The sequence below is a fragment of the Anopheles coustani genome, chromosome 3 (assembly GCF_943734705.1).
Source record: "Anopheles coustani chromosome 3, idAnoCousDA_361_x.2, whole genome shotgun sequence".
In the NCBI taxonomy this organism is placed as follows: domain Eukaryota; kingdom Metazoa; phylum Arthropoda; class Insecta; order Diptera; family Culicidae; genus Anopheles; species Anopheles coustani.
The window spans coordinates 11790099-11817178 of NC_071288.1; the positions used below are offsets into that span (position 1 = coordinate 11790099).

The following is a 27080-nucleotide window of genomic DNA, read 5'->3' on the forward strand; positions in this document are numbered from 1 at the left end:
AAGCACACAAAATCCTTTCCGGATGTCCTTGTGGATTCGTTCGCAAACGCCAAATACCACCGTTTAGCCCATGCTCGGCTACATTGTGTTTCAGCTGCCGGTCGTCGAAGATCCGTATCATTTCGTCGTAACTACCCGTGAGTAAAGCATGATCTTTGTGCTTCGGAGACAATAGAGTGGTTACTCCTGCGGTACTGTTTTTGTTTTTAGTTTTTAAAACAGGTTCCTTTGGGCATCGTATATCGTAGGCGCAAAGGAAGGTATCGTCTCCACCTGAAAGAAGTAAAACCCCGTTTATCACCTGTTATGGTTTGTTGGTTTACATAAAATGATTAAAACTTTATTACTAATTACGTACAAAGTTACAAGTTAAAATTATAACGCGCGTGTGTGTGTATCCGGTGTATTGCGGCCAGCGCTGCCGTACGTCCGTGCCCGTGCGAGGTTGGGAAGCGAGAGAGCTCGGGGCCGATCTTCTCGAGCGCTCCACGGCAAGGACTCTCCACATCGAAAACCCAGTCAACAAGGACAGGGTTGAGCGGAAGCGTTACGCGCGCGCCCAAGGTGCCTACACAACATCACCACCACAAGCGGAGTGGGATACTCTGCCTTTTTACGCTTCCTTTCTATCCACTGCTCCGGAGATTCGTTGAGAAAACGCTGTCGAGCACGTGCGGCATCGCACGCTGTTCCGGGATTTCGTTCGCTCGTGCTATGCGCATCCGTTCCGCAAGCTTCGCCAAACGTTCTGCTCGCTGTTCTGGTGTTTCGATCTCCCTCCAAATACGTTCACGTGTCATGCGCATCCTTTTGGCGACCTTTGCCAGCCGTAGTGCACGCTGTTCCGGCGTTTCCATTGCCCTTCGCAGTCGTTCCCGGGCGGCGCTTCGATCTCGCCTAATGATTTTCTCTAGCTCACTTTCGTTCTGTCGGCGCCTCCGATTGCATTCCGCGTTTTCCGCCAACCGGCGCCTATACTCCTCAGTCATTTTGAATGCCGCATTTCGGTCCATCCTGGTTCGATACTCTTCTGATTCGGAGGCTTCCAAAGATAACTTGCCTAGGGAGTCCTCCAACGAATGCATCATCTCAAACATTACCCAGGTGTACTTATTTAAAATGATATCAAAACGAATGTAAATGTTCGAAAGGTTTTACGTATTCAGCTAAGATTAACTTACTTCAACAACACACAATTTATGATCGTAGAATGAACATGTCGCGATAATGTTCCTGACATTTTCCTTGCTTTCTATACGTTGCCAATCGCAACCGTAGCAAATGCTTTCATGCTCTCCATACTCTCCAATAAGTTCAAAAGTACCGTTTGTCGTAAGCTCAACCACACTGAAGTTATGGTACATGCAAGCACACAAAATCCTTTCCGGATGTCCTTGTGGATTCGATCGCAAACGCCAAACACCACCGTTTAGCCCATGCTCGGCTACATTGTGTTTCAGCTGCCGGTCGTCGAAGATCCGTATCATTTCGTCGTAACTACCCGTAAGTAAAGCATGATCTTTGTGCTTCGGAGACAATAGAGAGGTTACTCCTGCGGTATGGCTTTTGTTTTTCGTTTTTAAAACAGGTTCCTTTGGGCATCGTATATCGTAGGCGCAAAGGAAGGTATCGTCTCCACCTGAAAGAAGTAAAACCCCATTGATCATCACCACAAGCGGAGTGGGATCTAAACGTACCGCTATAAACGACATCCTCATGGTGCTGGCTGAACGTGCATGTCCATGCTTCGAAGCCATGTCCTTTCCAGTTGTGTATGGGTAGCAGAGCCGTATCGCCAAAACTGAATACTTCTACACACCCATGTGAATCAGTAGCAACGAGTCGTTTACCATCGGAGCTCCATTCAAGGGCCAGCGCCAATATGTTACGGCCATCCGTCTCTTCGCCTCGTAGGATGGCTGATGATTGCAGCTCAAGTCGCGGGTCTTCCGCCAGATCCAGCCTATAAACGGCAACTGATCCATCAGCCCCAGCTACAGCTAGTCGATCCGTGTAGATGGGATTCCACTTTTGATCCAGAACAGCCTTACGCTGAATAGTTTGTAGTAGGACTAGCGGTTCCGGACCATCAGCATCATACTTGTGTAGAAGAATTCTACCCTCCCGGTTAGCCGTTGACGTGGCATCGTCGCGTTCGAGCTGATAAGTACCGCAGACAAATATATTTTGCCATCCTTCGTGAGGACACCATTCGACTGAATCGGCCGATTGTTCGGTATCATACGAGACAAGCGTTTTGAAGCCAAGCTGTACCATCGTTCGATAAAGCAATTAGCTTTTTGAGAAACATAAACTAGCTGAAAGGAAAGATGTTGTCCTTTTAACTAGAAAAATACATTAGAATATATTTCCCATACCTATGGTCCACGCAGTCGGAAACCGGCGCTACACTTTACGACAATCTAACCATGATTGTGGTCATCGCTGTCACTTGTAAAACATGTTTTTAAAAATATGTATCCACTTCTCGCGGTAGCTATACATCCGTGTCGATCGCTTAGATTACCAATTCATACTGCTGTTAATATCCATTTGAATACAAGCTGATCCCTTATTTTTTTAGTTGTCGTAAAAGAGAAGATTTCTTTCAGCCTTTCTATAAAAAGAGTCCAGTCTTATTGAAGCTTCTTATATGTTTATTTCAACTTTATTTTCTGCCAACACGTGACTAGAGTAAAACACATTACTACTCATTTTTTTACGAGTGAAAACTGTTCGAAAGACAAACATATGTTGTGCCCTATTGTGTTCTTGCTATATTTACCCCGTTGAGGTTACGTTGTTACCGATACTTAAATTGGTGACCGTTTGGAATGCATTACTAATTCATATGCTTTTCTTGTTCCGGCTGGTTTTCTTCAGTTGCATTTCGAGCATTCAACTTATTACACGTCGTAATATTACGTCTAGCAGGCTATGGAACACAAAATGAAAGTTTACAAATGCATTTCTGCATTGCACATTGTTGGTAGCCACTCGCTTCTACACTCAATTGAAGATTTATTTTGATGAAATTTCTTTAAGCTTCAATCTGTATGAGCAGATCACTTAATACTTTACAGCTTCACCGATAAATGTAAGGGAGTATCTTGGTTGAGAGATACTACACCGCAGCTATTTACTTTTATAATCTGCTTGTGTAGGGTGTACGGCTCCGGCCGTAGGGGAGAACGTGTACGGAAGAATGTGAAACTTGTACAGGTCAGGCTGCACGATGGTCTGTCCGTGGTGACTGGTGTTTGTTAGAAATTCCGGGGGTTTCAGGTCGGCCCCAGTGAACGGGATATGCGATGTGGCATAGATTTGTTCGGGCAGTTGAAGCGATTGTGTTACCACCTTGTGCGGTGCTATTAGCTTTACATCCTTCAGGTCTACCGTTGCCGTGGGTAAACTGACGATAGATGCCTGCGTGATAGGTTGGTTCGGGTCGAGGCTGTACGTGGTGTTGGGTGCTTGACTGAAACCGACGTCACCGTTCGTAGATACGCTGAGGCTGGTGGAAGAGCTGGTGCTACTTGATGAGCTGCAGGTCGGCGAGAGTCCCAATTTAGCGGCTTCAGCGGCTGCACTCCGTTTCTGGCGGGCATATTCGGCCTTCTTTCGTTTCCGGTCAATCCATTGTTCGGGTGTTTCGTTTTGTAGGCGCTCTTTGGCCTTGGCAGCGTTTTTGGCCAAACGATGCGCCCGTTGCTCCGGGGTTTCCGTCGCCCGGGAGTAACGCATCCGCTCAGCTAACTTTGCTAGTCGGATGGCCCTCTGTTCCGGTGTCTCCATCGCACGCCTGAGACGCTCGCGGGCAGCACTACGGGCCCTGCGTAAACTGCGTTCTAATTCAGTCTCATTTTGCCGCCGCAGCCTATTACGTTCGGCGTTCTTAGCTAAACGCATCTGGTATTCCTCACACGACTTACTTTCGCTGTTTTTTTCCATCCGTCTGCGGTATTCCTCTTCTGTTTCGGCAGCACGCTTCTTTCGCATCCTTTCTGCATTCTGGGCCATACGCTTGCGATACTCCTCCTCAGATTCAGCGGCACGCTTCTGGCGCATCCGCTCGGCGTTCCGAGCTAATCGTTTTGCACGTGCCTCGGGACTTTCATGAAGAAACCGACGCTGGCTTTTGGTCAGGCTACCCGCTTTATCTACCGAACTCTCATCGCTGACCGTGGTCACTGGCTGGTGGAGCGTATGCTGTACAGCTGGCGGTAGAGTGGATGAGGCAGCTACTGTTGTTGCTGTATATGGGACCACAACTTCTTGCTTAATATCATTATAGTACTGATTTATTTGAAAGAATCCATTCATATTTGTTCGATATTATGCGATGCACATATCGGCTGGATGGAACTCGAATGGTAAGTGCGGTGCTGTAGAGTTTTCTGTATGAAACATTAACTTTTCCACTGGGAGCACTTATCAAAACAACTTTTACCTCTAGAGAATGCAAAACAACATTTTGGGGAAGTTTGTATTGATATTTTCCTAGAATGGCATCTAGCTTGTTTACACGCATGGGTTGAAAGATCTCCTTATGTTCGAGGAACATATTTTTCTGAACAGTAGCGTACCAATCAGTTGCCGATGACGCATTATCACACAGATTGAAATAGTGTTTTCAAAACAATAAGAGACAAACTTTTCTGTTCATTGCACCTTAACGTAGTTTCTTTTTATTATGGTATCTAAATGAAAGAATCTACTTATAAATGTGACGAATTCTAATTTTTTTATTACGAATCTTAGCCCTTAGAACTTATCGATGAAAGAATATTGATAAATCTCGCATTATTTTTATGATTAAGAAAATCTTAACGACTTCCACTTTTGTATGACCCGATGGAAAATTGATTTACCAATAGCTGGTATTTGATTCAAATTATCAGCATCCTTGATGTAAATGTCTACGTACGGTCATCATTTTAAAGTAATTTAGAATAAAACCAAGATGAAACAATCTTCCAATGATCTTAGGACGGAAACGAAAGAAAAACACTGAATTTAAATTATTTCATACGTAAAATACATTACAAAATGTAATTAGCCAATGCAGTAAGAGAAAATTCGAACCTACTAATCTGGGAGTAGAAGCAACGCAACAATAATGCACAAAATTACGCAATGAAAAATTCACTCCACACAGTAAATTACAATTTACACAATATCTTGAATGAAAAGAATGTGGAACCATGCTGGATTGCCTTCTGCGCCTGCTTTCAACTACGAAGGAATAGCTTTCATAATGCCCTACTTTTAAGATCAGATTGCACCGATAAAATGTTCTCGATAGCCAGGGACATTTTTTTGTTTCTACTTATTTTTGTAATTTGTGGACTGGTCTCCAGAAGCAGACGAACCGAATGGATACGGTAAAAGGTGCAGCTTGTACAGATTACTGGGACAATTTGGGTCCGTTTGCATGGCTAAATGTTGTCCGTTCAGCAGCTCGTGAGGTTTAAATTCAACGCCACTAAATAATACCTGTGGCGGGGGGTACACTTGTTCCGAGTGTAGCTGCAATGATGCAGTTTGTTCAGTTTTTGTCGAAATCGCAAGCTTACTACCATCCTTTACGTTCATTACATAAGTCGATGCAGGAGCTGAATTCGAAGTGCTTCCCGTGGCAAGCGGGATCGTTGTGTGCAGTATCGTTTCTGGCAACGTTGCTGGGGCCTGGCCTGGGAAAGTGCATGAGTCCATCGATGGTTGCTGGTGCTGTTGCATGATGCCCGGATTCTGGGACGTTGTGCTGGTTGCGGATGGTGCCCCATTGGCTCCGAGAGCAGCTGCTGCGGCTCGTTTCTGCCGGGCATACTCTGCCTTTTTACGCTTCCTTTCTATCCACTGCTCTGGAGATTCGTTGAGAAAACGTTGCCGGGCACGTGCGGCATTCTTGGCCAACCGAATCGCACGCTGTTCCGGTGTTTCGTTCGCTCGTGCTATGCGCATCCGTTCCGCAAGCTTCGCCAAACGTTCTGCCCGCTGTTCTGGTGTTTCGATCTCCCTCCAAAGCCGTTCACGGGTCATGCGCATCCTTTCGGCGAGCTTTGCCAGCCGTAGTGCACGCTGTTCCGGCGTTTCCATTGCCCTTCGCAGTCGTTCCCGGGCGGCGCTTCGGGCCCGCCTTATGCTTTTCTCTAGCTCACTTTCGTTCTGTCGGCGCCTCCGATTGCGTTCTGCGTTTTCTGCCAACCGGCGCCTATACTCCTCGGTCATTTTGAACGCCGCATTTCGCTCCATCCTGGTTCGATACTCTTCTTCTGATTCGGAGGCTCTTTTTCTTCGCATACGCTCCGCGTTCTCGGCCATGCGCTTGCGGCTTTGCTCTTCGGTTTCGGCGGCACGCTTCTGGCGCATCCGTTCAGCGTTGCGGGCCAATCGTTTCGCTCGGGCCTCTTCACTTTCGTGCAAAAACCGCTGTTGATTTTTAGCTGATGTTTCTGGTTTGCCCTGCTGGCTCACAGGCGGCTGCTCGATGACCACACGCCCGACGAGACGTTCCTGTTGTTGCTGCTGCTGTTGTTGTTGCTGCTGCTGCTGCTGCTGCTGCTGGCTCGGCTGTTGGATCGGTGCTGGTGCATATGCAGCACCAGGTTCTTGCTTAAACTCATTGTAGTATGTATTTATTTGGAAAAATCCATTCATATTTCGATGCGTTACTCCTCTAACATACCGATGTTCGCAATCGTCAGAGGAGTAAGTTCGGTATTGGGTGGTAGAAACACCTCAATACTTTCACGATTCTTCCTGCTATCAACACGCACTTTTTTCGATCAATAACAACTTTGGCAGAACTTGCAATTTAGCTCTTCTTTCACTTCCACCCACCACCTAGGGGAAATTGATCAATTTCTAAACAACCACATACTTTGCCACTGCGTCTACATTCGGGTGCGGAAAGGTCCACTGAGCACTTGACAGAAATGTCAAGGTGGTACAGTAATGCACAAGAAAAGATGATAGGCTTTTATTTTACTAAATAAAAAAAAGAAACATTAATTTTGATACCGTTTATTCCAGAATTGTAATAGAAAACAAAAATTTAATTTAACATCAATATACTCCCTTGAAAACAGTACAGTTGTAGCTACAGATTATAATTTTTACGATAGTTTTTTCTTTCATGAAACGCTCCCGATAGACAAAAGAAAGTGCAAAATAAAAGAAGAAGAAGGACCCGTGTCGAATTACTGTTTAGTAAATGCAACTCTTGAATTTACTCTTTGTTCGCGAAACTTCTGTTTGTGTCATCTCACCATTATGTTTTAAGAATCCCAGCATTGTGATATTTTTCACTTGCATTACAATATCCATTTCTGGAAAATTTCATTCCTTGAATAGATCCTTGATGAGAATTAGAAGATTTTTAGACCCAGTAAAGCTATCGAAAAAGCTAAAGTTAGTTATAGAGATACCGGTTTAACCAACCATGCAGAATCAAACATAGCTTACCTGATGCCCTAAGCTTAAGCACTAAGTTGCTCTTCAAATATGTTGGCAATTTAGGTTCAATTATGTTACAATAGTTTCGTTCCACCAACTATTCCAAGTAGCATAAAACAAACAAATCTTTCTACTTGCATTACTGACTCTTCAGCTTTACTTGTTGGTAAAACAAAATAATTAAAAAACAACAAAATCGAGCTTAGTACGCTAAATGAAAAAAAAATACGACCGTACGATTTTCTTAAAATTAATTACGTTATATATTGCCTACTGCTGTTTGTGTTCGCTTTTGCACATGCTAAAAAGAAATGTCGTTAATGTAGCTGATATTCTTATATCTACCACAACTGGTGGTAGCATGTCTTCCAGTCCCTTCGCTTAGTAGCAGCTCAGTTATGCGCGGTTGCTTCCAATTGCCAGTTATTTACTTTTATAGTCGGTGTGGCCGGGGTGTTGCAGACCGCTAGTGCTCGATGGAACCGAAACTGCACCAGGCGGAATAGAATAGGGTAAAATGTGAAACTTGTACAAATTGCTAGGGCATGAAAGATCTGATTGCAATGTAGTCACCGGATGCTGGACGCTGTGTAAGTATTCCGGTGGTTTTAACTCCGTCGTCATGAAAGAGAGTTGCGGAGTGCTGTAGATTTGTTCGGGAAGCTGTGCCTGGGGATCCTGCTGGCCTTTGGGAGATGCTATTAGCTTGATATCTTTAACATCCGGTGGCGTTGCCGTACCTGCTACCGACAAAGACGAATGGCCAAGATCCGGCACATAACTGTGACTACTCGACACCTGGCTGAATGAAAGTTCAGGTGATGTAAGTGCACTGTGCACAGCGGCATCATTACTACTACTACTTCCGGCGGAGCTGCTCAACGGGCCTCCGCTTCGCTTTCGCCGTGCGTATTCAGCCTTCTTCCGCTTCCGTTCTATCCACTGCTCTGGTGATTCCTTCAACAAACGTTCCTTTGCTTTCGCCGCGTTTTTTGCCAACCGCATTGCTCGCTGATCCGGTGTTTCGTTTGCCCGCGAGACACGCATCCTCTCGGCCAGCTTTGCCAATCGCACCGCGCGCTGCTCCGGTGTTTCCATCGCCCGTCGTAGACGCTCTCGGGCAGCACTGCGTGCGTGCCGTATGGTACGTTCCAGGTCAGTCTCATTTTGACGCTTCCGTCGGTTGCTTTCGGCATTTTTCGCCAACCTGCGGCGATACTCTTCCTCCGTCTCGGTGGCACGCTTCTGGCGCATCCTTTCTGCGTTTCTAGCCAGCCTTCTGGCGCGAGCTTCCTCGCTTTCGTTTACGTACGCCCGGCGCTTCTTCCTGTTCTGGCTCGGCGGGGATTTTTCCGCCACGGGCAGTAGGCTTATGGGTGGCCCAGGAATATCGCTAATCTCGGTACGTATGGGCAAGGTGTACGATAGAATGCCCTGCTTAATGTCCGTGTAGCAGGTGTTTGGTGGCGGATACGGTGCATTCATTCTGTTCGAACAATCCCACGACGATGTTGCGTTGATATTGCACTATGAAAACAGGTCCGAGCAGGTGTGACTGGGCAAGATGCGTCCATCAAACATAGAGCGTTCTTTGCTGATTCGGCAAAGATTGGTACAGGTCGAAACGAATGTTTTACGATTGTCTCTTCTGATCTCGCTTACAACCATCAAATACGCATCGTAAATGCGCATTTGTTTACCTTATTCCTCTGGTCACAGCATTGTGCTTTCTATCCTGTGTTGAAAGGAAACAAGAGCACTGTTGAACCCTTGTACAAACGCCATCGACACTATTCTTCTTCGCATCACTTACCAACATGGCACAAACCGTACTTGTACGAAATGATTTCTTGTACCGCAATTATACTAAATGGATATCCTAAATGGAAAACTGTGTCCCTGGTTGTCCAATGAACAATAACATCACAATCGATTTGCTTTTTACCATCGATGCAAACGTCAAGCAACCTGCATCTAAGTTGGATGTGTTAAGATGTGTGTGTGTGTGCGACACGCGCAAAACGTCCAACGACAAGCGTTTATAACATATTGCTTGATGCTTGACCATTTATCACGCTACAATGCAGTACGGAAATGTGCTACAGTAGGCGATATCTATTTTTGTGCAATACAATGCAGAACAAATATGGTTCGATTAACATTACGCTAGCTTAAAATATGGTTTTATTTGTTTCTGTTACATCTTTATCCAAATTACAGTACAATCGACCGTTTGTATATAGGTAAAGGCTACACATCTTATCGTCTTTTAATACGTTCCTATGTCTTGTAGAAAAAAGAGAGAACATTTCATTATAATCTTGATTTGACTCTTGTTGCAAAATCTTGCTGTATACATGCTTCGTATTGGTTATTCCGTATAATGGTTTACTTTACCCAGCCGAAAACTAATGCCCGAGGGCCAGTGTTCAGAATGGGCAGTAAATACACAGTCTATCTTATTTCCTAAGGCTGCTCTCAACTGTGCTGTCGTTACGTTAACTGATTATACACGCTCGACTACAGTACGCCTGCATCTATGAAACTGCTGTTTTGTACTATGTGTGTTAACAAACGCTGCTGCTGTTTTGATATCCTACAACGAGCAAATAATCTAGACGAATGCACTTGAAGAGCCACAGAGCGAGAGCGCTTTCCAGGGCGGATCTACTGTCTTGCCGAGCGCTCCGTTTCAACCAAGCATTCCCGTACCAGTATGCGGGCGTGCACGATAAGGCGCTTCAACCGTTCGGCCGAGTTGCGGCTTCCGGAGTACGTGGGGCGCAAGTCGCGCCCCATCTCTTCGATGACCATCAGCAGCTGGGCGTACTTCGAAAGGCCCGAATTGTTTGGGAAATGGTTGAAGGTAGTAACCGGTGCCACCAGATTCGCGGCGTTGTTCGACCCCACCGTCAGTGCTAATGGCCCCGACGTACCGTCGTTTACGGCGATCGAATTGTGGTTGTTGCTGCGATGGTTTGTTTGCGGCGTTATGGTGATACTTGCTGTATTGTTGCTATTGTAGCTGCCGCTGCCACCGCTGCTGCTGGAATGGGCATTTTTAATCATTGGTATCGGCGTCACAGTCACGTCTGTCAGTTTCGATTCTACGGCTTGTATGTCGACGTAGTCCATCGTTTTCGCGGATGCACTAGTTTCAGACGAAGGATGAAAATGACGATTGTTTGTATCGAAAACTTCACGAAAATATCCTAAAGCTTGCAGCGCTCTACAACAAGGTATGCATTGCACTGATTCAGGTATTGGAATGAAACGCATTTTGACATTGGCGATGCAAAAAATAAAAAAAACAATTTTGACACTAATGGTCCCCATGGTATTTTTAAAATTTATGGGACAAACCGCTACGAAATGTGGTTCATAAATTATTATATTTCCAATTTGGTGGGGACTCGTTGGTTTTAAAAAATCTGGAATCATGTGTGGTTACCATTATTCTACTATATTTCGCATGAGCATGACCTTTTACTAGAACTATATACGTGATCCGTGAATACATTTTTATTATTAATCTTATTTGAATACCTTATTGATATAAATTACAAATGTCTTAAGATACAAGTACACAATTGAGATCACTACAGATAGATATTTGATGTTTTTAAAAATAAAGGAATGTTTTTATGGCGATACCTTTGATTCCCCGAAAGTCAAACTATCTCCGTTTATGGCTACTATATCCAAGTTTCCTCAACTGTCGCAGTGCACATTTAGCTGCCGTACACTTTGCGATTCGGTAGTTCCGACCGATGCCTCGGAACGTGCCTTTGCCGAACACTTCGACCGTTACACGCACCCGTCGACCGTCGGCCAGTTTTTCCGGTTTACTGTAAAAATACGAACATCACAAACAACAAGTATCAATCAAATTTTGTTCTACTAGCACAATGTGAGTGTGTGGAAATAAATGTACCCAAATTTGGCCGTCTCTGGCTCCATCTCTAGGAGCTCGCGGATGGGTGATTTCGGTACCGAACTGCTGAACTTTTCTATCTCCGGGCCCATCATCTTACGGTAGACCTAAATAGGTAAGAGAAAAAGATTTTTTCACTAGTTCGCATGGATTGCTTAGTTAATTCTTTCTTACCTTCCACACAGTGTCGAGTGACATGTCGGAGTCGAGAAAGATAGCTCCTGCGATTGATTCAAATACATCGCCCAATGCTTTCGGCACCTCAACGTCTTCTGCTTCGCCCGTACCATGGCCGACTGAACGGCCATCAGTTCCATCACCATCCATTGCGCCTCCCACGATGGTATCCATCAAATCATCGTCCTCGTCAGGTAAGTAGTACTCTTCCTCTGTTATTCGATGACTGTTCTCTTGCTGTATGCGAACAAACCGGTCGATAACTTCCTGCAGACCGGGCGAAAGATGAAGGAAGTACTTGTGGAATCCGTGCCGCACGGCAAGAGACGCAAAGATGGTATTATTGACAAGCGCGGAGCGAAGATCGGTCAGGGCACCCGGGGAATGTTGTCGACGATCCTCGTACAGGTGGCGTGTGATCAGGTAGTCCAGAATGGCATCACCGAGAAATTCTAGACGCTGATAGCAGTCTGTTAATCGGTTCGGACTGTAGGATGCGTGCGTCATAGCTTGCAGTAGGTAGGATCGGTCCTGGAACGTGTATCCGAGCGTGTGCTCAAACGCTTCGAATCCCTCGAGGAGTCGGGCGAGTTCCTGGACCGTTACGCTAGCGCCCGCCACGATTCCACCAAACGTTATGTTGGCTCGTACCATCGGCGATGGCGGTGCTACCCAGTGTCCGTACTGCATTATGGAGGAAGCAGGTTCGTTCTCACTATAGCGGGTCATCGTAGTTTGATGGCTTGTGGGTTCGGAATCCAGAATTGGAAGCACCCTTATTCCGAGCCACGCCATAAATAGTAGAGCACCCCGAGGACCACATTCGATGAGGTAGGCCCCGATTAGCGCCTCGACGCAATCCGCAACCGATTTGTCCGGTATGCTGTGTTGCGTGACGAGATTGTACGGAATGAAGCAAGAATAGTAGTCCGACCCGTCCTCATTTCCAATGTCTACCGAATCATCCTCATCTTCGTCTTCGTCGTCATTCGTCTCTTGATCCGCCTCACTTCCGTTTTGCACCACTTCGTGTTCTTCGATCCGCTTGGCGCGAGCCCTATCTTTTACCAATTGACAAATTTCAGCGCACGACAGGCGTTTAATGTCTGGAAGATCGGCTAGATTCCAATGGCAGGCAGGAATCTATGAGAAACAACAAATTATATGAATACCGTGCACTGATTAATCTCCTAGGCCCCTTCTTGGCCCTTTCTTACCTTCGCATCGATGAGCGTTTGCTCGAGTTCTTTCGGGACGTAATAGCACGGTGGAAGCCAATTATCGTGTGGTTCAAATTTAGCCGCTATCATACAATCGCCCAGTCGTTTTCGGCGTCCTAACCGATACAGGTTAAGGTTGGAAACCTGTTTCGAGCGCAGATGACTCAGCTTACCCTCGTGTACGTTATCGTAACGGCAGTAGAGGTAGGTCGTAATGGCGTATTTTAGAAAGGAATCGCCTATCGTTTCAAGCCGCTCTAGATTAATGCCATCGTTCGCATTCGACATGGTCAGCGCCTGCAGAATTATGGCGGGACTGGGACCTGGATGATGTTCGAGGTCCGGCTGATAGTCGAAGCTGAAGCCACCGTCTTGAGCTACCTCAGCACTGTACCTACCATTGGTCATTTCAATATTGACGGTGCGTTCTTGTAAGGCCGAAGGCTTTGGTTTATAATTGCAGGCCGTCTGACCGGCTGCTATAGCAGGAAAAGGATCGCTTATGGTTAAAACGATCTGTTTTGCTTGGGGTCGTTCGTTGGTGCCCTGTGTAGCGTCCACCAGGAAGCGATCAAATGGAGAACCGCCACGGAAGACGTTGTACCTTTCGGGAAAGAATCGCTCGTTCAACCGGTAGAGATCGGTCAGTCGAAGCCACCGTTCACCGACGCTTCCGTTGCGAACGAGTAATTCGAACAGTTCCTCCTCGTCGATGTATGGCACGAACTCCACGAACGGGCTCCCTCCCATATCGTCCATCAGGGCAGCCAGTCGCTTTGCCTCACATTCGTCTACCTTTGCCCGCCAGTGGCGTCCCGAGAGTGGTTCGTCACAGCGCACCAGTGCGCCGTGCAGCCGAATGATGTCCTTGGTGTGGGTTTTCGCTTTCGCAAACGCTTCCTCTGCCTGCCGCCGCTCGTCTTCGTTGGCCAGATCGATTGCCGGTGAGCAGCTGAATCCATCGATGGCGTTTTTCGAACTTTGATACAGTTGCTCGTTTAGTCGCGACCGTTGAATAATGCTTTGTTGCGTACGCTGCCGCTGTAGGTCGCGCTCGGAGTCGATCGCTTCTGCGACCGTTTCCGATTTAAACTCGATCTTTAACCGGCTACCGGCGCTCACCGTAGTGTCCTGTTGAGTGGCGCTGCCCACCTTTCCGTTGCACGCGGTCGGCGCATCAATCGAAGCAACCATTTCGGACGGTTGTGCTCCGATATCTTCCTCCGTTCCTGGGTCGTCGAGTAGGTAGTCGTCCTCATCGTCGTCGTACTCTTCGGAGGAATAGTAGTTACCACTGCTGTTGCTGGCGCAATCAGAATCGTAACGCAGGAACGACGGTGATGAAGCTCCTCTGCCTGCTTCTTTCAAAAGATGCCAATGTGTAAGATATAGGAAAAGGAAAACAAATTTATTACTTCTATAAGATATCGATACTTCTGTTTCCTTGGCAAGTAATGCGAGTCTTGAACAATTTTATCATTCAATACATTAGTAGAAAATCCAATCGGTTCTTGCAATCTGATAGAAATTTAAAAAAGTTTTAGACAGTATCACTCTTTGACGCAGCGCTGAAGACATAACGCCTAAGAGAATTTTGTAAAACCCATTCTACAAACCAACCATAAACCATAGTTATTTAATAATTCTGCCCCTAAGAAAATATTAATAATATCGCAATGACTGGCCACAATACAAGAGGCACTTCGCATATATTAAGAGCGTCAAATGGAAAAGAATTTGAGACGAAATTGAATCGAAACCATGCTTAGCATCCACGTGGAAGTCATAAGCTTCGGTACGATCTTCTACTTGTTTTGCAGAAATGATGGATTGGTTTGACTTTCTTCTAGTGCACGAGATTCCCTATTTAAACAAATTAACGGTTATTGAAATGACCGAAAGTGTGTTAAAAGAGGTGTTCATAATTCACAATTACTTACCAACCTCGCTCGTGTCGTTAACATCACCTGTGCCAACACCGGCAGCCATTTCGTTCGACCACATTCCAATCTCCAGTAGTGACTCGTCCTCACCCGGTGCTGCCGCAGTCTGTTCGTCTGTTTCCACCCTCTGACTATCCTCAGACGCCACACAATTCTCTTTTACTACGTTAGAGCTACTTTTAGTGATATCAGTATCCTGCGTTTGTTCGTTTGTTACCGGTGCTTCATTTGGTACGACGATCGGTGCCTTCTCCTCATTCGGTACAGCATCTGGCGTTGCCCCGTTTGCTACCTGTCCTTGGGCTACTTTCTGTTCCTTCGTTTTGCGCAGCACATCTGCCAGATTCCAGCCGAAGCTCAGCATCGGCCATTGAAACTTGCCACCATCGAAATCGTCCACATTCTCGCGCCCCAACCGTAGGTCCCGCGCAACCTGGCGCCGGATTTCATCGGCTAGTAAGAGTGCATTGATACGGTATAGGACACACGGCAGACAGACTGCCGCACGCCACAGCGAGGCCGGAAATGGATGTATCGTACACAGCTCGGGCACGAGTATTTGCTTCTGCTCGAGATTTTCCCGTTTGGCACGCTTCGTTTCCTCCGAGCTGGTCGGCAGCGCGACACCCTTTCGATTGACGTACCGGGGCGTGAGAAAGTTCAACCGGGCGCTGGTGTGATCGACGTCCAGGAGCGGCTGCCGTACGTTTTGTATGTGAATGTTGTACTTCCGGTGGTAGTACTCCTCGAACGTGGCATAGTTCGAACCGGGGAAGGTACTTTTCGGCGACAGATGGTAGCAAATTTCCGCCACGTAAAAGTACTGCGGTTGATCGCGGTTCCGGTACCACGGCATCACGACTGCATCGCGGAACTTGCCCACGTCGAACGTGTAACCCTTGCGCGCCTCGTCCGGTATGAACGTTGGCCCGCTGCGATGCACATTGGTGGCAATTTTTTCCACAAACTCCCAGTCCACCGTTACGTCGCCTGCATGACCACCGAGCGTATCATCGCCGTTGGGCGCGTCCGACCGCTTGATGGTAGGAACGATGAAGAAACAATTCTCCGTCGCGTTCGCATCGTACAGCATGAGGCTCTTCTGCAATCGCAGCACCTTGGTGAATGTGTACTGAACGAAACGGTTGACCATTTCTAGCTGCCACTCGGTCAGTCGCATGAGCTGCGGACAGAGATCTAGCGACACTTTAACCTCCCCCGATCGGGTAAATATTGGGAAGGAGCTGATCTTCGGAATCAGCTTCGTGGTCAGTATGCCGAACCCCTGTGGGGAATCCTCCGGGGCGTAGATCTTGCGCCCGCGTGTATTCTGCTCCTCCGGTATGGGACAGATAAGCTCCATACGTATGTGGTAAAGGTAGGCACACATGTCCACCTGGGGCCTACAATCGTTGAACACGGATGCAATCTAAGAACGAGCCACAAACATGAAAATGGAACAATTGAACCGTCTTGCCACCGTTTTTCCTACTTACCCTTTTATAATAATACTGCCGCCGTTTCGTTGTTCCCGGCCGCGGATCACTGTTGTCCGTCAGTATCTTCGCGTCCGACTCCTCCAGCTCAAAGTTTTCCCAGTCCGCTTCGAACGCACGGAACGCCTCTTTGCCGAACGATTGAAAGGAATTGTCCAGCTCACCGGCAGCATGTAGCATCCGGCAGGCTACATACGCCGCCATCCGTCGGCCTAGCGTTTCCGTCGGCATTGGTAGTCCCTGTAGAATTTGGGGACAGAGAGAGAAGCGCAAGAGAATAAGAGCATTTACATACTTTCTTCCACCACCAAGCATCACATATGGACGCACCAAAATATCTTCCTTCCACGGCGAGTTGATCGGCAAACGGATGGTGTACTGAAACAGTTTGTGACCGTTGCGGTCGGTCGTCGCGCAGCGCCAGATGGGTGTGAGCTTGGTAAAGGTGTCGCTGGGCAGTTTGGCACAATATTTGTTGAGCGTTTGGATGGCATTTCCTAGCCACAGGGCGCCAGAGGGTCCATCGGAGCCTTTCCCTGGTCGGTATATTTCCAGGCAGTGGTTAAAACAGTCCGCATGCTTCAATTCTCTTTCTGCAGGTTCCCCGTTGCGGCACTTGGCCAGTAAAAGCTGAGGGAGGGTTGAGGATGAATACGATCGTTTTTGATAAAGAGAGACATGTGGTGTCTAACCGCTGTACGAACAAAAATATCTAACAAAAAACTCATCCACCTATAAATGGTTGAGTGCGGTGTAAGAATTTGCATAGATGCGGCTACAGCATTTTCAGCAGGGATTTTTGAATCATTGTCTTTAATCATTGTTGATCAGTCGTAAAAATGCCAATCCATTCCACTCTTACTTCAAGGAACATTTACATAATTTGTCAAAGGTGCAATCAACACGTAAGATAAATGAACAGAACACGTTCTGTTACCTTTTCAACTTCTCTGTAAATCGCAACGCGCTCGATCATGGCATCGGTGGATCGTTCCACCAGCTCGCGATCATTCGCATCCATGGTTGCCTCATCACCGTTTATCGTATCTTCTTCGATCACTTCATCACAGTCCGTTGGGTGATCCTCGATACTCTCCTCTGGCTCGGCGTGAGTCACGTCTGGAGTAACGAAAAGGATGTGGTATGCTCCCGGTGCTTTCGCTCGTCCCTTGCACTGGGCGTACGAGCGATAGTTGGAAGGACAGTTCCACCGGATGACAAGATTGCACTTGGGTAGCTCGATGCCTTCCTCCAGCACGGACGTACCGATCAGCAGGTTGCACTCGTGCATGCGAAAGCGTTTCAAAACTTCCTCCTGCTTGCGGTGCTCGAGGGCAGCATGTTGCGGATCAGTCTGCGGGTCAACCATCTTGTCCACCGTGTACTGCGCGTTGATAAACTCGTATCCGGGCTGTGATCTCGAGACTTCGTACAGTAGCACGTAAAGGATGCGGGCCATCGAGCGGTTGTTACAATATATCAACCCACACAGTGCATCGGTGGCGTCGGAGGATTTATGCTGCGAATGGTAATGTTGGGCCCAGTGAGGACCACCCCCGGCCGTACCTCCACCGGCGAAACGTCTTCTACGAAAATTACCCGTGCGCCCTTCATTCCCATGGCGTGGCGATTGGTGAATGCCGCCCGTACCGGCCTCTGATATGCCAGTACTTGAAGTTCGGTATTTTTGCATCAACCGATCGGTGGTTTGACGAACGGATCGTAGGTGGTCCATCAAACGGTCGATCCGTTCTCCGACATCTCCGACTTGTCCCTCAAACGAGTGGTAGAGTTTTCCGAGATCTTTACAATTGGGCTGCCGGCAGAAGCAGTAAGGAAATAATTTTTGCTGTTGATGCTGCTGCTGCTGCTGAAGTTGGTAGTGCTGAAACATTCCCGCCTGATTCCGATCTTTTGGGCGGCTTCGTTGTTCACCGAACCATCCTAGCACTTCCAGTAATCGACGAACTTTCGGCGTGGAGTAGTGTTTTATTCGCTCCATTTCGGAAGCATATCGGACAAAAACCGACGCCACCAGGGCCCGGACCTGGACGAACACGGTGGACACCATACATAGCAACAAAAAGTGTCTCTCGTACGGGGTGCGTATTTTCTCCTTCTCGATGGTCGTCAGCAGCTCCAGTGCACCCCTGTCTGCACCCCATGGGCCGAATTCGTCCAGCAGGTCCAGATACTGCTGGAGGTAGGAAAGCGGTGCTGCCCTTGGATCGGGGATAGAACGTAGTTCACGGCGTAGTTCGGCCTCCTCATCATCGTTCTCCGTGTCGAGTTCACTCACGGCACTGTCGATATCTCCGTCGAGCCCATACATGGCTAGCGGATCGAAACAATGCTCGCGCAAGAAAACCATCTGCCGCCCTACCAGCGATCGCAACTGCCGTGTTAAGTTCGATTGGTGTACTGGACGGCATTCCAGGATCAATTCGTAGGGTTTGGTGCTAAACCTGGAACCGGTAGTGGACTGTGTTTAGTTGAAAACATACAAATCACTAACCTTTAACAATTTACCTGAGCACGCTGGTGATATCGCTGGCGGTTTCAATACGTGCCCGCAAACACTTTTCTAGATAGTGCAGTTCCCAAGAAAGCCTTTCCGGTGCACAACCTGCACCGTGCAGTGGGCCGGCGAGACCAAGAATTTTGGTGCGCTTGGTCTGTGCGTGCGAACTCTGCTCTATCTTTGCACAAATTTCCCACAGCTCCGGGTGGCTGTAGATATTATGGCACTCGTCTACCACAAACAAGCTTATGTCTTCCACCCGCACGATGCCCCGGTTTAGATGGTCCAGTAGGGTGCAATCGCTGGCGAAAAATAGAACGTCCGCAGCTCCTATCTCTGCAAGCGGGGGATCTGAAGACTCGGTGGCAGTTCCTTCGTTCACGCTCGAATCAACACTGAACACACACAAATCGGTGAGGTTGGAAACCATCGTGGCCAGCTGGGTGCGATCCATACGAGCGGTCAGATAAATCGTTTTCCCCGATGCCCCCGGTTGAACTCTCTCCGAGCGCAACGATTGAATCAACTTCACCACAAGAAACTCCTTGGACGAATTGTGGGCCAGACAGACGATCAGGTTTTCCTCACGCGCCATCGCGAGCAACTCTATTTGGTGCTCACGCGGTGTGAAGGCGGTGGTGTGGATGTTTCCATCCATCCAGTGATGAGCCGTCATGGTTATTCTTCTTCTTCTTCTTCTATTATGTTAGTCAGGGTAAATCCTCTTACGCTAAGTCGAACACATTGTTCCCTTACTCGTAATCAGAGGGGTACCGACTCTATCCGAACTCCAATGGAGGGGCTCGTTCTTTAGGACCGGCTATAATAGCCATATGTCCACCCGCCGTCCACGGGAGGAATAATTCCTTCCGTTTGTCAGATCACAAGAACTCGTGGTCCGCTTGGTTGACTCAAACAGCACGAAATGTGCGGCAACTAGGATTTATCTGACTTGCGCACCATGCGATTGAGGTAACCTTACTTTTCGCTAACTATTTCTGGAACCCCGTACACGCTAAGGATCCGCTCTGATGCGCTGCCGAATTGCGCCGTCATGGTTGCAACGGGACGCTGCAACAACCTGTGTGCATGAGCACACATGTTTCTGTTACGAAATGTTCCATGTTAGTAAACCACTATTTACTGACCTACTCAAAACTGGAAGCTTAAGTTCACGAGCAAGCCGACGGCTGCTAAGCGGTGTGGCGGTAGGAACACATCAAAAAGGTAAACAAACTCGTTGACAGGTTCTCCCAAAGTCAATGGAAAAGAGGTCGCAGCATACCATGTAGCGAGCCAAAAACCGTTGGAATGTTTTTGACAGTTGGTTGAAATTTTGTTTACCTCTCGCGAGCAGCCAACAGCAGCCGTACAGAGAGTTTTCAAACGATCCCAATTCCATGAAATTAATCCGTTATCTTATCGATCTACGGGGGAATGGGGATCGAACGACGCTTGCTAAAAACAAGTACGCGTTGAAAATGCAATTGCCTTTGTTGTTATTGATCAATGAAACGATTTAGATCTTCATCTTCTTCGGTTGAGGATTCGATTTCTTCTCGGAGCTTCCATTCCCATCACTACAGTATCGACAGCTTAACCCTGCCGTTTGAATAAATCGTTTTCAACTTCCCTGTATTTTTAAAAGTATCGTTATCGCCACTTTCTTAACAGCCCCATTTGTTGTAGAAAAAGGCTTTTATTACGAAAACAGAATATCAGTTTATTGAATAATTATCCCTCCCACTTTCTCGACAACGATTTTTCTTGTAGGTCGTTATACGCTGCATATGTAAAAGAAGTACAAACAATTATAGCAAGATAAAAATATGGATACAGCAGGTTTTAGTCGATTTCCAACTTCCTAAGCGTGCCACAAAGATCATTGCCATTGTTTCGGCGAGATTCGTCAATCTTCCACCGGCTGTTGTCGGTGATGTAGTCACTAGGGAAAGCAAATGAAATAGAAATGATTCGTAAATAAAACGATTACACATTAGGTATCCATTTAGGTTGAGTCAGCCTACCGTTGCTTATTGATTCGGTTGAACCAGTCCTCCTTATGCTTGGTGATCGACTGTTGGCCACCGTACTCGTCCGGCAGGGCGGCCTTTGGCATGTGGGCATAAATGGTATCGGAGTTCGGTAGGTGGAAGTGCAGCTGAAAATTAATCCGGAATCAGAACCCATTGCACCAGTTTATTTTGCAAGCTCTTGCAATAACGAGATCGAGACCATACCATTTCCGCAACCCGCTTCTTCATGAATGGCTTCACCAAGCACATGACACGGTCGAGAAACGGCGTACAGTTGATCACGTGAATGGCCTTCAGTCGCACGGGGTGGGCTTCCTGTAGGAATAGGTAAGTTTTACACAAATATTTTATAAACATCTAAAAGGCAAACGACGCTCAGAGGCCGGACAGTGACCTACCTGCGTGTAGCGCATATATACGCGCAATGTTGACAGGACGACCTTGGTCATGTGGCGCAAAGTGAACCCATTCATGTCGAAGATCGGTACGTCACCCCCATCATTCATCGGTACGTCCGGCTGGATCATCCGAAGGTCGGCAATGATAAAGAATGTCTTAATCACGTCATTGAAGTCGAACTGCGGTCAATAGCAATCGTGAAAAGACAAATTAGATTTACATCATCATCACACAAGAGAGAAGTCAAACGTGACCTACCTTGTCAGGATCACAATCTACCAACCGGTAGAAAATAAACTTATCATCGCATCCCTCCACAGGGGGTAGTGGTACCATATCACTGCAACGATTGGGGAAGCAAAAATAAACCATTTCGTTTTCAGAGTGTTCACATTATTACAATTCAAACCACAACGAAGAGAGACAAACAAATCACAGTTAGAGCAAAAACTTACATTGATTTCAAAATACTCATGACATTGTCGCTGAGTGGATCACGGTTATCGAAAATGATTGGATTGTTTTGTCGAATCGTATAACCGAGAACGAAGATTTTCTTCGCGTACTCCATGTCACCGTGAGTCGAATGGATGTATCTTTTCAGCAGCGTTGGATCTGACATTGAAAAACAAATAATGGGTTTATTATAGGTTGCCTTTAACCAATGAATTCAAAACATACGTATATTCTGAGGCAAATGGGGCTGCGTTGAAATCCAGTCCTTCAGCTGGGTCGCTCCTTCGTCCAGATTAATTTCCTTTTCAATACCCATTTTTGTTACTGTGGGGCTGTATCCATTGTCAGAGAAGAAAAAAAATAGCTACAATTGAATGTTGTTCGTGGTGCTCTTATCTACCCGTTTCGAGCTGTCGTTTTCTCATGCAATCCCTATATTTTATGGCTTTTACTAATCTTGTCCTTCAAATAATTTTTGCTCAAGCGAGCGTTCTGCAAGGTTGACTCGTATTTTGAAAGTATCGTTATCATCTGCGTCGAAGGATATGTTTTTTTTAAATGCGATGAAAAATTTAAAAAAAAAAACAACAACAACACAAAAACTAGAGGAGGGACCACGAGTAAGAAACGGTGAGATACACCGCTGGAGAGTGCGTGGTTGCTTTCAAAAAACCGGTACACGATCGTTCGCATGATCGTGCTCCATCGATCGAATCGCGCATGAAATGGCCTTGACCGTGAAGCGACCGGTACGCAAAAATCGACGCCATGCGCGGGAATGTGTGCGCGCGTGTCATTTAGTCGATGCTCGGTTTTTCTGTGACAATATTGTTTAGCATAGTTTTTTTTAACGGTTTCTTTCTTAACATATCTAGGTATTTCGCCACGGCTGAGGTCAGCCTAAATGACCAAACCGCGACTGGGATCGCTTCACACTGCTCTGCAGTGACTTGCGGTGGTGGACGAAACGAAATCACTGACGTCGCGAAGGTTAATATTTACCAATTCTGCACTCTCGGGCGGTCACTGCTATCGACCGTACCGGTTTTGCTGAGTGTGTTTTCTTTCTGTCTCGATGTGTTCCGGGACTTAGCTTGTTTATTTAGCTAAAGTGATAGATGCTTAGTGCCACAATAACCGGATTTTGGTAGATGGACGAACGAACGAGCTGAATTTGAATGGCGCAAACAGAAGTTTTGTTTTCCAAAGAAGCTCGCTCATCGTTGAAGTTGTTGAAAGTTGGGTTTTCATAGTTTACGCTTAGAACTCCTTTTTAATGTTTTGCTAAATTTTTTAACTTGCCGAGGAAGTTTAAATTCATAAACTAAGCTTTTTCAAGCATTGCTTATAATCTTTGTCTCCCTTAAACCTCTCACTAGCAGAAAAAAGAAAGTTCTAGTAAATTCTAACGATTGCTCATAATGATGAAATTTTTTCACATTGTAACCTAGAGGAAACGGAAGCCGTTTTAGTAAAAACTGTTCTCTCGCTATCATGTTTCATCTTTCGTCTTGGAAAAGATAGCACTAGCAGCATCTGTAACTGTAAACCAAAACAATATTATAAAAATAAAATCTTTAAAACTTGCCCAGTTTGGGGTTTAGAAAAACGGTGCTGCGTTGTATAGAAGATTTCAGATCGAAAATTTTATCAAGTTTGCTTGTTGCCGCGTTCCTTGGTAGTTGTATCGTGCGAGCAGAGACCATTTCCTCACCATTGTCGTACCGATCTGCAAAGGGTACGCTTCGAAGGCATCACCCCATGCTCAACCTTCGACGATGTTTAGCAACCCTGCTGCCGACGACCCACGGAACGAACACGACGCCGAAGGTAGCCCCAGCCGGTGTCATTCCGCGCACCGTTATCCGACGCTAGCGTTGGCAATGTTTAATGTTGACTGTTAAAAAGCAAAACAAAGTGGTCCGAAAAATGCAAGCCGGCGAAGTTCTTCGGCCATTGCGGCAATAGGCAAACACAGACGCATCAGGTGCGGGATGTGCGCAAGTGGACAAGAACATGGTGTCTAAATAGTCGGTACTTTCAGGTGCAAACCACTTGAGTCTATTGGTTTACTAAGCGTACCCAGCTCGCGCAGCGGTAAACATGAGATGCTTTTTGTATTTCACCTAAGGTTATCCGGTTGTTGCTTGCACCGGTTTCAGATGACAGAGATACATGTGGGTGTTTTTGGCAACGAAACAAAAAGCAACCATAGGTGCCTGTGACATAGGATTACATATATGTGGGCCCGGCACGGGGTTTTGCAATAGTTTTATCTTTCTCCATCTTCGCCCCGTTTGCTCTGAAAAAAAACCCCGCATCGTTACGTGAAAGTCCAAAACCAATCAAAGCAAGCGGTGGAAAAGATGGTTTAAATACGAAAGGAAAATAATTTAAAGTAGAAAAAATAATAAATTGACCAACACATTTCACCACGACATTCGTCATAGTCGATCGGCGTGTCGGTGGGTTATCTCCGGGGGCCAACGCAGAAGGAGAAGACAAAAAACTAAACCCTCCAGAGCGAAGGCCGCTCGCAAAGTTGGAAGATTTAGTAGCTGTGGCTAGAAACCGTGTCCAAACGCGACCGTGTGGCCTAATCGACAGCGGGCATCCGAAATCTACACGCACCCAAGCGTTTGTCAGATTTCGACAGGCTCGCTGCGATCAACGCGACAGCATGATGAGAAAGGCGGCTTGATGCCGGTGCCACTAGACACGCCGTCCGGCCATAGATGATTAACAGCAGTGGGCCCGTTAAACCCGAAAGCCACGAAAAACCGTCAAAAAAAGAAATAGCGTCCTGTGTCACCTCGACCTTGAAGGTCAATCGATAGTAGATTGATGATTTAAAATTAAATCTATTCAGCGTGACTAGCCGACAACGACCTCTGGCTGAATGCAGACGAAATGTCGCAATTTCTCGCCCCGGTAGGTTTATTAATTGGCTGCTGGAGTTATTGAAAACACAAATGACATACTTTGTTGCGTTCCCAAATGCACCGTTCGAAACGCTGTGCTTTGAAGTAGCCGAAATCCAGCTTACCCAAAAATAAAACCCCTCAAGCAAAGGTCCACCAAAACAGGTACTGCATTTTTGATCGCAACCATTTCTGCCCTTAAAATCTTAATTAAAATGTGACATTTCGTGGTACCGTGTGAACGTGTCGTTTGTCTTTCGGGGGGCAATAAAAGCAGCCAAAACTGTTAACTTTCGTCAGACTGACCGACGTATGATGGCAAATGTTATGAAGAAGTATGCGATGCCATAAACGATTACGCACGAGAAACGATAAAACTACTCATGGGAAAATAGTTAGAGTACAGGTACCCGGCGTCGGTTAGCAATCTCTTTGGCCTTAAACACCATGATGGATTTTTATGAACGACTCCCACAATACCCTGCGTTGAGTAACGCGCAGTCATAATAGGGTGCCTGAGAGAAACGTGTTGAAAGGAAGATCTAGTGGTTGATCAAAACCTAGAGTCATTGTTTTGATGTTAAAATGGAAGAGTTTGTCAAAAAATAAACACCTCTTCTAACAACAGTTGATTGAAAAATGAAGTCGTGATACGGAGAAGTCTCACAGCTTCAGCACAGACTTTGATCGAATCAATCCGGTCGAATCGATCTGTCAATTTGAATAAATTCAATCGTAGTCCATAGTGAGGCTGTTGACAAAAGAAAAGTAATTATAATTTGTCTTGGTTAGTACCACGGTATGATTTTGTGTACTTTCACCATGGAAATGTTATCATTCCATTTCTTAGACACACCCAATCTTTTTTTGTTTGAAAGTTATCTTGCAACTACTAAACACACATCCACTAGTTGGCTCTAGTAAGAGGACGGTACAGTTTTGGACTAGTCCGTTGGCAAACACACTGCATAAGTGGACTTCAAAGCTGGTTAGCTGGTTTGGTAAAAAAGGCACTTCATGTAATCACTGAACCGCACTTTCTTCCCTTTACAAGACATTTCCACCCGGCTGCTTCCGCTTTATCCGCCCTGCGTCACACCGTTCATAGGCCTTATCGACACCGTTTTTTCTTCTTGCATCTACCCCTTCTTGGGGTGGCAGCGGTGAGGGAAAAAATGAAAGGAATGGACCACTCGCGTGTTTAGCTAGTGCCACTACTAGTATAAACGCCTCCGACGGAAACCGGACGGCGCAAGAGAAATCTTTTCCCGCTTCGGCTAAACAGACGGCCGTTGTTATAACACCTCCATATGTTGTCCAGCGATGCAGTGCCCGGATGCCAGGGGTAGAGACGATGGTTTTTGCAGGATGGAAACCCCCATGAAATATGGTTCCAAGTTGCTTTGTTTACTACCTACTAGTGCGCTGGAGAAACATTCCCGCAAACTGCATCCAGCGCCAGCAAAGCTCCGACGTGGAAGTGCAATCTTCTCCTGCCAGAAATGTGCACTTTTTCATTTTCGCGAAACCTTCAAACTATGCTTCCAACGTCCATCGGCTGCTGGCGCTCGCCTAAGATAGGCACACCACGCTGACTGTTCGTGAGCAAAACAGGTTATATGCAAGGCTTAATCACTTCCTGGGTTTGCTGAAGACTCCTGGAGACGAAAGCCACTGCCAGAGCTGCAGCCGTATTGTATGTACTCTGGGGCCGCTATGCAATCGGATCCGACTGAGTCGTTTGGATCGTGTTTTACAAAACGCCAGCTTCCGGACATCGCTTCAATGGCAGAGAAGGTCGCAATGTAATTTGTTTTGTTTTTTTTTCGTAATGTATTGGAAATGCAGTCGGTAACAGCACGAGCGATTTTTTGGTAATTAGCGCGAATAAAATCAAACTTGGACTGATTTTGACGAATGTCGGTTCGTCGCTTTTTCGCTCGCTCAAGTCTTTTGTTTAACACCATAGGAGCAAGCGGCCAGCTACAGAACTCAGCGTAATAAAATATCACTTTTTTAGAAAAAACAACCACACTGACAGAGAAAACAAAATCCCAATTTGGATCACACGATGACACAACTTACGTATCACGACCGAAGCAGAAGAAATCCGAAAAGAAAATGGAACGGAAAGGTGACGGCACAACTGGTAAACCGTCTGACCACGATCGCGGCTGGACGGGTTTTGATGTCGACCGGTTGGCGCACAGATACGGAGACCTGAAACGTCTCGCGACCGCTCGCGGGTTTCCCTCTCAGAGTGCTGTTGTCTTGTGCTCACTCGAGCTGCTTGGAAGGGTGAACGGCTCGTGTGATCTCGCACGGCTCACCCCTGGATCGCGTATGAACTCATCTCACCTCAGGGGATGATGCCGTGTCGCGCGACCGATAACAGAGAGAACCACAGGTACCAGCCTTCCCTAGCAGGGGAGGGTGGGAGTAAAGGAACAAAGGAAGAAAAGGAAACGCGCCAATGGGCCAAGAGGTAAACTGGTTAGGCCCCGACGGAAGGTCAACGG

The 27080-nt window shown here is 46.7% G+C and overlaps 6 protein-coding genes across 6 annotated transcripts; all 6 read right to left on the minus strand.

The window, feature by feature from the left end:
- Positions 1–1148: 1148 nt before the first annotated feature.
- Positions 1149–2448, minus strand: LOC131266790 (diphthine methyltransferase). The gene is made up of 3 exons (XM_058269439.1): positions 2379–2448; positions 1698–2318; positions 1149–1639 (listed from the first exon to the last, which is right to left on the minus strand). Exons 2-3 carry the CDS (start codon positions 2275–2277, stop codon positions 1173–1175), a joined length of 1047 nt encoding a protein of 348 aa, XP_058125422.1. The 5' UTR covers positions 2278–2318; positions 2379–2448; the 3' UTR covers positions 1149–1172.
- A 199-nt stretch (positions 2449–2647) lies between these two features.
- LOC131266781 (myosin-M heavy chain-like) lies at positions 2648–4438 on the minus strand. Its single transcript, XM_058269428.1, has one exon. It carries the CDS (start codon positions 4321–4323, stop codon positions 3136–3138), a length of 1188 nt encoding a protein of 395 aa, XP_058125411.1. The 5' UTR covers positions 4324–4438; the 3' UTR covers positions 2648–3135.
- Positions 4439–4713: 275 nt separating this feature from the next.
- On the minus strand, positions 4714–9403 carry LOC131260853 (probable serine/threonine-protein kinase fhkB). Its single transcript, XM_058262690.1, has 3 exons — positions 9272–9403; positions 7884–9193; positions 4714–6740 (listed from the first exon to the last, which is right to left on the minus strand). Exons 2-3 carry the CDS (start codon positions 8941–8943, stop codon positions 5326–5328), a joined length of 2475 nt encoding a protein of 824 aa, XP_058118673.1. The 5' UTR covers positions 8944–9193; positions 9272–9403; the 3' UTR covers positions 4714–5325.
- Positions 9404–9619: 216 nt separating this feature from the next.
- Positions 9620–10697, minus strand: LOC131272732 (uncharacterized). The gene has a single exon (XM_058274566.1). The coding sequence runs from the start codon at positions 10591–10593 to the stop codon at positions 10126–10128; it is 468 nt and encodes a 155-aa protein (XP_058130549.1). The 5' UTR covers positions 10594–10697; the 3' UTR covers positions 9620–10125.
- Positions 10698–10983: 286 nt separating this feature from the next.
- Positions 10984–19927, minus strand: LOC131261031 (endoribonuclease Dcr-1). Its single transcript, XM_058262916.1, has 9 exons — positions 18758–19927; positions 17166–18693; positions 16559–16858; positions 16229–16468; positions 14730–16161; positions 12787–14150; positions 11567–12712; positions 11393–11499; positions 10984–11306 (listed from the first exon to the last, which is right to left on the minus strand). Exons 1-9 carry the CDS (start codon positions 19423–19425, stop codon positions 11135–11137), a joined length of 6957 nt encoding a protein of 2318 aa, XP_058118899.1. The 5' UTR covers positions 19426–19927; the 3' UTR covers positions 10984–11134.
- Positions 19928–20594: 667 nt separating this feature from the next.
- LOC131259000 (alpha-tocopherol transfer protein-like) lies at positions 20595–21956 on the minus strand. Its single transcript, XM_058260408.1, has 7 exons — positions 21866–21956; positions 21640–21799; positions 21443–21524; positions 21184–21363; positions 20990–21100; positions 20777–20910; positions 20595–20694 (listed from the first exon to the last, which is right to left on the minus strand). Exons 1-7 carry the CDS (start codon positions 21954–21956, stop codon positions 20595–20597), a joined length of 858 nt encoding a protein of 285 aa, XP_058116391.1.
- Between the last annotated feature and the right edge of the window lie 5124 nt (positions 21957–27080).

Excerpts from the sequence above, each read along its gene's own strand:
- LOC131266790 (XM_058269439.1), bottom strand. The coding sequence starts at position 2,277 with ATGGTACAGCTTGGCTTCAAAACGCTTGTCTCGTATGATACCGAACAA. Across the intron at positions 1,640-1,697 it reads TGAGGATGTCGTTTATAGCG|GTGGAGACGATACCTTCCTT; the intron begins GTACGTTTAGAT and ends TACTTCTTTCAG.
- LOC131266781 (XM_058269428.1), bottom strand. The coding sequence starts at position 4,323 with ATGAATGGATTCTTTCAAATAAATCAGTACTATAATGATATTAAGCAA.
- LOC131260853 (XM_058262690.1), bottom strand. The coding sequence starts at position 8,943 with ATGAATGCACCGTATCCGCCACCAAACACCTGCTACACGGACATTAAG. Across the intron at positions 6,741-7,883 it reads CACCGACTATAAAAGTAAAT|GTGTTTCTACCACCCAATAC; the intron begins AACTGGCAATTG and ends GAAAGTATTGAG.
- LOC131272732 (XM_058274566.1), bottom strand. The coding sequence starts at position 10,593 with ATGGACTACGTCGACATACAAGCCGTAGAATCGAAACTGACAGACGTG.
- LOC131261031 (XM_058262916.1), bottom strand. The coding sequence starts at position 19,425 with ATGACGGCTCATCACTGGATGGATGGAAACATCCACACCACCGCCTTC. Across the intron at positions 16,469-16,558 it reads CGTGGAAGGAAGATATTTTG|GGACTACCAATGCCGACGGA; the intron begins GTGCGTCCATAT and ends CAAATTCTACAG. Across the intron at positions 11,307-11,392 it reads CCAGAGACGGCCAAATTTGG|TAAACCGGAAAAACTGGCCG; the intron begins GTACATTTATTT and ends GTATTTTTACAG.
- LOC131259000 (XM_058260408.1), bottom strand. The coding sequence starts at position 21,956 with ATGGGTATTGAAAAGGAAATTAATCTGGACGAAGGAGCGACCCAGCTG. Across the intron at positions 21,800-21,865 it reads CCATTTGCCTCAGAATATAC|ATCCAACGCTGCTGAAAAGA; the intron begins GTATGTTTTGAA and ends TTTCAATGTCAG. Across the intron at positions 21,525-21,639 it reads ATGAGTATTTTGAAATCAAT|TGATATGGTACCACTACCCC; the intron begins GTAAGTTTTTGC and ends CAATCGTTGCAG.